The sequence below is a fragment of the Opisthocomus hoazin genome, chromosome 5 (genome assembly GCF_030867145.1).
Source record: "Opisthocomus hoazin isolate bOpiHoa1 chromosome 5, bOpiHoa1.hap1, whole genome shotgun sequence".
NCBI lineage: Eukaryota > Metazoa > Chordata > Aves > Opisthocomiformes > Opisthocomidae > Opisthocomus > Opisthocomus hoazin.
The window spans coordinates 33673524-33685718 of record NC_134418.1 but is presented as its reverse complement, the minus strand read 5'-3'; the positions used below and the strand labels follow the sequence as shown (position 1 = coordinate 33685718).

The window sequence follows — 12195 nt, the reverse complement described above, 5'->3', positions numbered from 1 at the left end:
ATAAAGACAAACAAAAACCCCTAATACATTGGAATTATTCTGAGTGTCACCCTTCAGGAGATTTATATTCACAACTTCAGCACTTCCATGAAAAAATATAGGCAATACTTCTGACATTTTAACACAGCTTTCTGTTACAACAAAATTGCAGCTTATGACTTTCAGGTCACAGTGAAGACAACTGAGCAAACATCAATCACAAGGACTGTAATATTTCAGATGATTTTTGGTAATGGTAGATATTGGCAGTGATAGACATTTTTACTGTAACACTGCAGTGACTAGATGAACTAGTCCCCCCAAACCCATTTTAGGGTAAAGCACTATTATGTGTTTTGCTGGGTCTAATAGGAAAATAAATCTGTACACTGGGTGCTAGCGAGACCGAGCTGTTTTGCTCATTCTTCACCAATAGGTTGGAGCAACTGCCTTTCTCTGTTACCTCGCAGTACATAAAGAATTGTCTTTTGCAGCCATCTAAACAAAGATCCAACCCCCTTTAACAAAGAAATAATTGTCCAAGTGGTTACACTGCTATAATTCTCTGACACTGGCATCTAATAAAACTATGCCAAATTCAGCTCCTTTCCATATGTTTAGCAACTGGTTTGCAACTTACACTCCCTTTAAAATCACATTTTATCTGCTTGGTCTAACTTCTGCAGTTCTCAATATTAAGCTATTAGCTAGCTTTTTAAAGTGTCTTTTCTCATTTTTGCAGAAACAGATACCCTGTTACTGATAATTCTCCTATTCAGTTTCTATGATATCCCCTCTTCAGTAATTTTGGTATCAGGAATTCACTGCTGATTAAGTTACTGTAGTATAAAAACATCAACTTGCACAGTAAGGAAGCTGGTCTAGTATTTTAAGCTTTCAACAGCAATTATTTCATTGGAATTCTTACAAAAGGTTGCAGTATGGGCTGGAACAAAAGCACAGAAGAATGGCATTGCAGTTTTGAGAATATTTGCTAGAATTTGCTCAAGTGGGCTCCAAATGTTTTAACTTCGGACTTTGAGCCTTTGCTTTCGCACACTAATAACTAAAAGGAAGAGTCAGATATACTTTTACTGAACTGGAAATTGTTACCTTTGCTTAGCCCCAGATGCGTATCTTTTCATTTTGATGTTTCATGAAAATCATGAAGGACTTTTCTTGGTAATATTTCAAGCTGAAGTGGTCAAACGCAATAAAATTTCTGCCTACTTCTGATGTCCCAGTTGTTTCTGCAGGACTATGAAAGCACTTCAGGTGCTATCATCAAAATTTACAGAAAATGGCTTCCTATTTTCCCGTGATTACTAAGGATGCAACTTCAGCTCTTGAGAAAGCCTGTGATTAAAGGCTTGAAAACAAAGCAGTGTTTTCTGTTATTTTACCTCAAAGGTCTTCTTCAAGGAAAGAAAAAGGGAGGTGACAGGAAGCCAGCTATGTTTTCTCTGTGCAAATCAAGATCTTGGTTACCCAACTCTTTCCCTTATTGGAACTTTCCCTTATTCAGTGGTGCCCAGCGACAGGACAAGGGGCAGTGGGCACAAACTGAAGCAATGGAAGTTCCATCTGAACATGAGGAAGAACTTCTTCCCTCTGAGGGTGACAGAGCACTGGAACAGGCTGCCCAGGGAGGTTGTGGGGTCTCCTTCTCTGGAGATATTAAAGGCCCGCCTGGACAAGGTCCTGTGCAGCCTGCTGTAGGTGACCCTGCTTCGGCAGGAGGGTTGGACTAGATGACCCACAGAGGTCCCTTCCAGCCCCCACCATTCTGTGATTCTGTGAATGCTTTCACGAAGTTTGGTGAAGCAAGTGAGTATCTGCTGCACTGCGCTGCTGCAGCTGCAGTGCGTTCTTACAGTAAGCACTCCCCACAGAATGTACTGCCTGTTCTTCCCACTGGCTTGCTTGTGTAGCTGGGGGTCCAAGGGCTGTTTTGCTCCAGCTGTTGCATTTAAAACTGTGCAACCTAGATCTAAGCGTGCAACTCCAACAGCCTGTGGATGCGCTACTGTTTACTGTAAAAGAGACAAGGCACCTTTAGCTCTAAGCTGACATTGGACAGACTGGGCTGAACTTCCTGACGATCTCAGAGTGATTTTAAGGGGCTAGGTTTCCACGAGCTATCTATAGCTCAAGCGCCTTCTTCACATATTTTCCAAAGACGGACAAGAGAAAGGCCAGTATACCATTTCTCATACCCTGGAAATTGGAACACTGCTTAAGTAACAAAAGCAGGCTTATCTGTACTATGGAGAAAAACTAAATACAATTTTATGCATGATGATTAGAACTGTTTGCCAACAGTATAGCAGCATTACTGGTTTCTGTAATTTTGTGGACACATAATTTAAGATCAAAAATTGTTTGAAGCTATCTTTCCTTTTGTAACGCACCCATCTTATTATCAAGTTTTGTCCTGCGTGGTTCTGACAGCTACAGGGAATTTGCAGGTCTATACATAAAAAAATATTAACTTTGTATGACTAGAAATATGAGGCATAGAAAAAAAGAAAATTATAATGACCACGATGTCATTTTAGGAAATACTGTGTTACTTGAACATTGTACTATTCTAATAATATAACTCTTATTTAAGCACTTCTTCAGGCATTCCTGAATGTATACTTCAACATGGTCCTCATAATTTTGTTTTGAGAACTAGGGACCCTGAGGCACAGTGAAACCAAATACCTAGTAAGACACCAGAAATCAAAGGAGACATCAGAATTAAAATTCAGTTTTCTCAATTTTATCATGAATGGTGAGATGAATTCAGGTGTGCCTTGAATGTCAGTACATTACTCAACTGGCAGCAGGATGATATTAGCATGGTGGCCGATTATTAATCCATCTTCCAGTTGGCTGAGAAATAAACCTTCTAGGTGGTGCCAGGATCAACACTGCCAGGCTGCACGAGAGCTTAAAGGCATGCCCAGCCATCCAGCAGACAGGTAATACCCTGAAAGCAATATTTTCCATCCATGAAGCACTCCCAGACTCCTCCTCTGCCTCCATTCTTCAAATGTGATTTGTGCGTGGTGGTTCTCTGCCAGTTCATAGGTGACTTTCAGGTGAGGAAGCATGGACATCCCTGAGCTAGACTACTTGGCCTTTTTTATGTACTGATGCTCTATTACAATATTTCCACATTTGGTAAATACCAACTACTACCAGAGAAGAAATATCATCTACAGATAAAAAAATCAGTTTAACAAAGCCTTATTTGTGTGAATGTGCACAGAAATATGGTAAATCTGTGCAAAGACTGTTCATTAAGCTTATCACTAGACGCCTTGTAGCTATTAGAGTTTCATACATCTGCATGAGAAGCAAAACTTCTCATTCCATTAAATGTTTAAAATCAGTACTTTTAATTAAGATAAGCTTTCCTGGATCTCCTTTCTTCATTATTCTGCTATAAATGACCATCATCCATAACACAGAAAACTATCAGGAACCTATTAAAGGGAACACTGTTCCTTTTATCAAGATCAGGGACGTAACATTAAATAGAAGCAGCAAGTTTTCTACTATTCTATCTGATACACGGCTGATGGGAGAGCACTCATTACCACTAATCATAAACAACTTTCCTTCATGCTTAGGCTTACGAATCAAAACAAACAATTAAAATCAAGTTCCTTTGATTATTAAATCAATTTAGGAAGGAAGTGTGTTCATTACTCATCTAAACTACAAACACCTAATACATTTGTGACTCTGTAGTACTCTGAATTCCATAAGGTTTAAAAAAAAAAAAAATACCTACAAAACTCCTTCCCCCTTCAAACTGCATTAAAGATAATGGATAGAGTATATGGTAAATCCTGTAACTGATGTTATGGATAAGGCCTATAAACTCAAATGCAGAGGCACCCATTACTTTTAAAAAATAAAAAAGAAAGATTTTTACCATGTAAAATTGCGTTTCTCTGCTTGAGAGCCAGATTTCCGTAGCACCACTGATAATACGTATCTGCAAAGTACTGTGATGGTTTTTGTTTATATACACAAAACCTGTACGTCAGTGTACACAATGGTTAACTTAGATGGGCACATATTTATTGAAGGTAAAAAACCTTTCATAATCCAGAAACTATCAGTGTTGCATTAATATGTGGTTTGCTGCACGGAGCCAAAAGTGTATCTATAAATTATGAGAGAGTATTTTCAGTGACCTTGTGGAAATGTTTTTGGCAGATTATGTCAGGCAAGTATATATTTAATGCTAATGACCATGTGCATTTGTATTCCAATATGATACTCAGACGTGTACCAAAAACTGTTAAAATATTACTTTCAAACATTCAGAGATTGTATCTAGTAACACATTCTAGGGTACAGAATCTAATTAATGATAGCTGTTAAAGGCAATGAGATCAACAGTTATAAACAATTGCTGTAGCAAAAATTATTGAACTATTTAATATTGCTTAACTGGCAAAGGAAACAGCATAATTTTACTTAACTTACTGGGCTCAGTTGCTGTATCATTTAGATTCTTAGGTGGAATGTCATCATGCAGTTACGAAACTTGAACAGAAAAATGTATCTGAGATGTCAATAACAAAAACAGCTCCTCCATTTACTTCAGTGGGGGTTTTGCATGCAATCAAATTAAAATAATAAAGCCATTTTATTCCAATAGTAACTAAAGTACTTTCTGTATCAGCTTCCTTTTCTAATTTACTCTGAGGTAACTAGATCCTACAAAGTTGGCTAATGCATCAGCCAAGATTGTTTGTAATCTCGGCTTGGGCAAGACATCGGAGAAGTACTCAGCTGGCTGTATAACCCATCACAGTGTTCCTACACTCTTTACGTTCTGAGCATTACATCCGTTCCATAAATAGATTTGGGAAAAGTGAAAGCCTCTTTGATACTGCACACCCTGACCATTCAGCTACCTGCCACTACCATGACCTTGTCCACTTTGGAGAGGGGCACAGGAGTTGTGCTGTCAGTGTGTAAAACATTCTGTAGCCGAGCATTTTATTCTTCTGTTTTATGAGTTTCACAGAGGATCAATGCATTGATTAGCTTACACAATAAAATGAGCTACCAGGGTCTGTCAGTTTGGTTTTCATAGTGTATTTTATATACCATAGCAGCATGCTTTCTGTCAAACAATCAACATTATGGGTACTTCCATGAAAACGATAGCCACAGTGATCACTACACTTGCCCTTGATTTGGTAGTTTCTTTTGCTGCAAGCAATTCAGCAATCTTTAAGCTGAAGTTCCAGGAAATAACACTACCTACAAGGTTATACAGCCTCCACGTGAAGAGACAAATGACCATTTAATGCACATACTGAACTGCAGGTGCAACTTTATGGAGAACACAAGATTAAGGAATCAGATTAATTTCCCTACTAATATTTTCCATAACTAGAGGAATAAAAAAACCACTTTTCCCCCTAATTTGTATATTTATATAAAAATATGTTTCTAACTTTGAATGCTATAGTTTTGCCAAAGCATTACTGGAAATTTTTGCACATGGGCCAGGAAAATTTGCTTTCAAGTCTATCTATATATAAACATCCTAAATTAAACTCTGAATTATAGTTTCTAAAAATTCCCAGAAGCAATAGTGAGCAAATATATAAAACCTATTCAGTACAACGTGGTACTGAAATATACCAAGCATTTTATTGTAAAGATGCACAACATTCATAAAAAAATCACTTTCACAGAAATAGTACTAGAAGAAAGCTGTGTTAAGTAATGCCTGTACTATATAGTATTTTAATGTACTGAAAATGGGTGTAGCCTTACTCCCTTGCTGTATTAAGCAAAGCCAAATAGATGGCAGAAGAGAAAACAAAAAAAAAAATTCACCCAAGGTCACAGATCAGAGGCAGCAGATGGCAAGGATTTGACAGACAATCTATAGGGATGCAGAATTTAGGATTTCATTGATGTCATACTTCAGATGGCCAAATACAGATGGAGATATATATAATTCCAGAAACTAATTAAGACCTAACAGCCTTTCTTACTCTGAGGATTCTCCTTAAGGGCAACAAAATAAAAGCAATGTATCAGGTGCCAATCCTACTTCCATGGAGTTTTGCCATTTACTTTACCAGGAAAAGAACCAACTGTGAAGTCTCAGTGAGCTTTTAAAACTGGAAGAAACACACAGGATGATCTAGAAATGAGAACGCGAGATCTAGTGAAAGAGAGATTCAAGTATTTGTTTTTTTAAAAAAGCTTACAAAGAAATACCTCTATTCTAGAAACTTCAAGGCACTGGAGTCATAATGCCTGGAGAGTCAGGATTCATGCTTCTGCCTTCTCTGATGTTCTTTTCCTATTCATGCTCTCATTTCTTATTAGAAAATTCCAAATGGAAATTGATTCAGTGACAAGTTATAAAATACTAGGACTTTTGTGGTCAAAGCAGGAAGATTAGTAACGTGACACATACAAATAAGAGCTTTTTTCTAAAATATGCTTGAGATAAACATACTGATCCACAAATTAAAAAAAGCCCTTGAGCTGTTTTCTTCAGGGAGGAAAAAGTAATGTATTTGGTAGAATACACAATTTATCTCAGTTCTCCCTGTGAGACTAAAATCAGTATGAATACTTCTTTAAACACTTCTGTAAACTTTAAAAAGTCTGCATCAGTTGCATCTCGTCACTTCCAGCTGCTATAGAATTTTCATTTCCAACCACAACGAAAATACAGTATCTGGAGAGTATTTTCCACAGACTACTGTGGAGGAGAACCTGGAAAAAGTTTTGTGGTAGACAAGTTACTTCAGTTTTTTCCTATAAAGGTGGTCATCTTCAGATGAACAGATGTTTGGTCATAGCCTGCAACCCTCTCCGCCTACAAGGCTGGAAGTGAGGTTTTGCTCACAGAAGACCTGAAGGAGATGTGCAGAATTTGACAAAGCAAGCTTTGCAGGCAACCAGGAATGCAGTCCACAATTGGAGGAAATATTCAGTGCTACAGCTATATATTGTTCAGAAGAATCCTGTGATATTCCTGCTTTGTCTGCTGCTCCTCAAGCAAGCTTTAATAAGCTATGGAGATCAGCACATTGCCAGAGGGTATAAAAAGAGCAAGTATAGGTTAGAAGGTGATGGAACACTGTAGGGCATTTTCTGCACACATATTACAAATTTCTGGTTGAAGGCTATGAGGGAAAGGGAGAAGTCAAAGGAAAAATATTTGGGTTAGCTTAGCCAGATTTTAAAATAAATAAGTGCACCCAATAGTAGTCCCTTGCTTGCATTTTCATGAGAAAGACTGTGTGTCATGTAATCAAAAAATCTCCGAAGGCATGCACAGAAAATTGTTATTTCAGCCAGACTAATCATCTCTAAGGTACTTACCGTTTAGTCTATGATGTGCAAGAAATTGGGGTCATATGAGATGCAAAACAAGCCTAAGATTTACAGACCTTCTGTCACTTTGACAGTAGGTGCTTGTGACGTGCATATGCTTTATTTTCCTTATTATAACTTCAGTTAAGGTAAGAGGTTTTTATTAAGGTATCTGAGCCCCTAGAATTTCTCAACCAACCTACAAAGCAAGCTTGAATACTGTTTTCCTTTCAGTAATTATTGTAGCATCGCAACGATATTAGTGCTCAGGTTTTCATTGTAACGACTGGCAGTTTGTGTTACCCTTACTAAGTAAGTTTATAATGCAAACCTTGCTTGCACCTTTGAAATAAGTGCCAGTCATGGCAGGTGGCCGCAAGAAACCTTGCCTGTGAAAAAATACAAAAAAGGAACATAGCCCAGTCTGTAACTTCAGGAAAAGTTCTTTTTGTATTCTTTAAGATGCACTTGAATGTCAATCTAAACATCTGAGAAAGCATTTTTGCTCTTTTTTTAAAAAAAAGTCTGGTATCCTTATTTATACGAGCAACGAAGACCCTGGTCAAATCTGTTCGCATGCTTAGGATCTGACTTTGCATGAGCCAGCCCTATTTGTTTGCACCTCATCCTTAGGTATGGCAACAACACTCAGAACTACGCTGTGCGGGTTGGAGACTATCACACACTCGTACCAGAAGAGTACGAGGAAGAAATTGGAGTCCAACAGATCGTGATGCATAAGGAGTACAGGCCTGAGAGCAGCGACTACGACATTGCGTTAGTGAGGCTGCAGGGGCCAGAGGAACAGTGTGCCAGATTCAGCACCCACGTCTTACCTGCTTGCTTGCCGTTACGGAGAGAGAGACCACTGAAAACTGCTCCCAACTGTTACATCACTGGATGGGGTGACACAGGTAAAAATGTTTTACTGATTTCCACCTGCCGATCCCGTTACCTGAGGCTACTTATTTAAAAAAAAAACAACAAACAAACCACAACCCCCCCCCTCAAATACTTAAAATGAGAAAACGCTCAAAATCAAACAATTTTACTCTTTTTATGTAGGGGAATGTTTTCTCTCCTGATCCTTAACAACACTTTGTTTACTGAATTTAGTTTGTGTTTGAAAAGTGGCGATTAACCATGTCACGCTCAATCACAGAGCCAGTCAGTGAAATGGCCTCATTAAGACCAACAAGCATGAATGAAAAGCTTATTTGTTGCCAGGCACACCCTGCGCAGCACCTTATCACCCCTGCCTCAGAACATAACTAACAGCTCCATTATATTTAAAGCTTTTAATGTAAGTGCAATGAATACTTCAGAAAAGTTCTTTAAATGACACTACTTCAATAGAAAAATGGGTAGAAATATACACGGAATAGAATTTCAAATAACATTTTTAGTCTCTCGTTACCACTGACATTTTCAATCAGCAGTTACATTTAAGTAAGAGAACATCTTGCCAAAATTTACGAGCGCCACGATGCAATCTGCAGTCGAGGCTTCTGGAAGAAACTAGTCACTTTTTAGGTCAGTACAAGATTCTTCCTCTTCAAAGGTCTTTGTCCTTTAAATGTTTTACAAATTAATAACCATGTTTTACTTTCATGTGTTTATGATGCTGAATACACTGCAAGACAGCAACCACACGTGAGCCTTCGCACCACTGATTCATTGCAACTGGCAAGGAGACAAGGCGGCAAGGCCAAAGAGCAGTTCTTCCTCTTGACACGCATTAAGCTGTGTGCACAGATGTCTGGGTCACGGTACTACAATAAAGGAGACAGACAGCTAATTCATTGCCTAGCTCTGTCTAACTTTTTACATGATGCAGTAAAAGTTCTGCAATACTGTTAACTTAGGACATCTATTTAAGGAAACATTAACCACTGCAATAATTGGCTTTAATAATGGTAAGAAATTACATCATCACAGTACTTCAGCTGAAAGTTCACACTTACTATATGAATCATAATTACTTTACAAGTATTAAGATTCTACTTAAAAAAAACACCTCAACATTGGCTTTAGTTTCCCATGTTTCCAACTGAAAAAGAGGTGCAAGCTATAGAAAAAAAGCCAAATTATATAAATCTTGACATTTTATAAGCAGAGAACTGCTTATACAATGCCGGATTCGCTACAGATAAAGAAAACCAAAGGACAGGTTCTGGTCACCTCCACAAAATGAAGATTCCTTTTGTTCAGGAGTCCCATTAGTGCTCTGGTACACAGAAGTTACCAGACTTGCAAAAGATTCAAATGACACTGCTGATTTCTACCAGAATACACGTGGGCTCAGTAACGTTAGCTCCTCAGTTGTGGTGACAAGCAAGCTGGCATGTACTTACAGGGCGTAAGCGTGATGGTTGGCTGGATGCTCTGCTTGGAAGCTGACAGAGGATGCAGGACCTGTCAGGCTGAACTAGATGAGATTTGAACTGGTGACATAGAAATGAAGCATTTCTACAGCTTTAGTCTCCACTGCTCAAGACTCCTAAAAATAGCTTCCCCATTTGAGTATTAAGGCATATATGATTGTAGAAGACACAGAAAGTGTGTTTGGAACAAAACAAATCCCAACCTTGGAAAGATCCAGTGAACACAAGGAGTAAAGTTACATCCCAAATTTTAAACTTTTTTTTTTTTAAAAAGCATCTATATTCCAGATTTACAGTATCTATATAGTATTTCAGCATTATATTTAACGCACAGTAGATTTTTCAGTATTTAGCCTTGTTTTCAGTCATTTTATTTAATGACGAAGAGTGTGAAGGAGCGAGTGGATTAAAGCCTATTTATGTTTCCAAGACCAAGCATCGTAACGAGACAATAATTTGGGTCCTCTTTTCAGGAAGGGCTTATTCGAGAACCTTACAGCAGGCTGCCATCCCCTTACTTCCCAAGAGGGTGTGTGAACAGCGTTACAAAAGAAGATTCACAGGAAGAATGCTCTGTGCTGGAAACGTCCAGGAACAGAAACGTGTCGATAGCTGTCAAGGAGACAGTGGCGGACCACTGATGTGTGAACGTCCAGGGGAAAGCTGGGTTGTGTATGGTGTGACCTCCTGGGGCTACGGCTGCGGAGTGAAAGATTCTCCAGGTGTCTACACAAAAGTATCATCTTTTGTACCCTGGATAAAAAGTATGACCAAACTATGATGTCCATAATGAAAAACCGACTTTATTAATAAAGTTTGAGACAGGACAACTTGAACAGGAGACAGTGCGCAGCTGGGGCCCACAGTGGGTGGAAACAGACACATTTTCCTGATTCATGTGTTTTTCTTCTCGTTAAATCCAAGCTGTATACACATAACCTTGCCAGTTAGGGCTTACTATCCAAACAAAATCCCTCCGTGTTAAGGAAGTTTATATATTGCATGACCAAGTTACTATGTATCTAAGATAAGGGGAAAAGTGATAGCCAGCTTAAAGTAACATGGGAGCAGGACAGCTGGAGAGTTCACCATGAGCTTCACTGCCCACAGGACGACTGCAGTAGCTCCAAGCTATTTATGCTCCAGGCCTCTACAGATCTCAAAACTAATCTTCAGTCTAGTTTATTTAATCAATTCTTGACTCTTTTCCTATTATTCCTATGATCTTACACTCAGCCCTCTAATTTTGCCTCATGTTTCATTAGCTAATGAGACCATTATCAGTTGATTCTTGGTAATTCTGAATATGTATTAAATATTAGACGGAAAATAATTGTCAATAATCAGATCTCCCGCTATTCTGATAAATGTTCTCACAACTTAAGTGTATATAATGACATTCCCAAATAAAATAGGTAGGACACTGAAAGTTAGTTTCCCCGCAAACATCCGGCACAGCTGCAAGAGCTAGATCAAAAAGAAATGACCTCTTATTTTCTTTCCTCTAGGTAAATATTATTTGTCTTCCTTCTGAAATTCATAGTTTTTAGTACACACAGAATTTCAGACAGAATTTACTTTTCCTATTTACCACTAGCTGTCAGTACAGTATCAAACAAACATCCCAATCCTCTCATTGCCGGTTTTGGAGGGGCTTTACTCAACTAACACTAAGAACCTCTGTCAATCCCGTAAGAGAAAGTTTTAAGTATGTGCAATGCCAATACTGGAGATGTTGAGCCAAAACCTGTCTGAAAAGGTTTATAAAGTCTTAAACTATTATTTTCTACACGATAATATTTAGACAACTCTCTCCTGCTTAGTCGCAGCACTGGTTCAGACTGATCTTGCAGGAAAGGTAAAAGTTAGATAGTTTCCAGTGACTTCTAAAGCACTGACATATTTTGATTCCATTCAATTCCTTTTACAGACACTGTTCCCCACGCTATGAAAACCTTAATGGTTTATCATAAAAATGCATTTATAAAAAGTTACTTTTGATGTACAAGTATAAACCAACTTACTGTCCTTTTACAAAGGGCCGCTCCATTGAATTTAGTACACAGAAGACAGGTAGTAATCCCCGTCTTAGCGCAACGCTAACCAGTATTGGTCTTGAAAATATCTGAGACTGGGTGCAGTCAGGAGGGAGGCAGGGAATTTCAGCGCTACCTCTACGATCCCTGTCAAGGGCCATTCTATCTGCAAGTGCGCTCTACATATTACATTAACAAACATGCTTCTTAAAAAGGTAAGACAAAAGCTCTGTGGGCCATGAAACGCTTCAGTGTGACAAGTGTGGCAGATGTGTGTCACCATATCGTGTGACTGTGCAAACTTGTGACTACCAGTGACTGCTTTCCTGTGCTTCCTACCCCCAAACAGTGAGTGTTGTGTGGCCCTTTGTGAACAAAGTGGAATGCTTGTATTCATGTTGTTAAGTGGGCAATCATTCCTTTCCGTATGGTTC

At 38.6% G+C, this 12195-nt stretch overlaps 1 protein-coding gene across 1 annotated transcript in view; it reads left to right on the top strand.

Moving 5' to 3' along the window:
- Nucleotides 1–10561, top strand: part of PRSS12 (serine protease 12) — a 43700-nt gene extending 33139 nt beyond the window's left edge. The window contains exons 12-13 of the mRNA XM_075420891.1: nucleotides 7975–8255; nucleotides 10199–10561. Coding sequence (XP_075277006.1) covers nucleotides 7975–8255; nucleotides 10199–10506 — 589 coding nt within the window. The 3' untranslated portion in view covers nucleotides 10507–10561. The remainder of the gene's footprint in view (nucleotides 1–7974; nucleotides 8256–10198) is intronic.
- Nucleotides 10562–12195: the final 1634 nt, after the last annotated feature.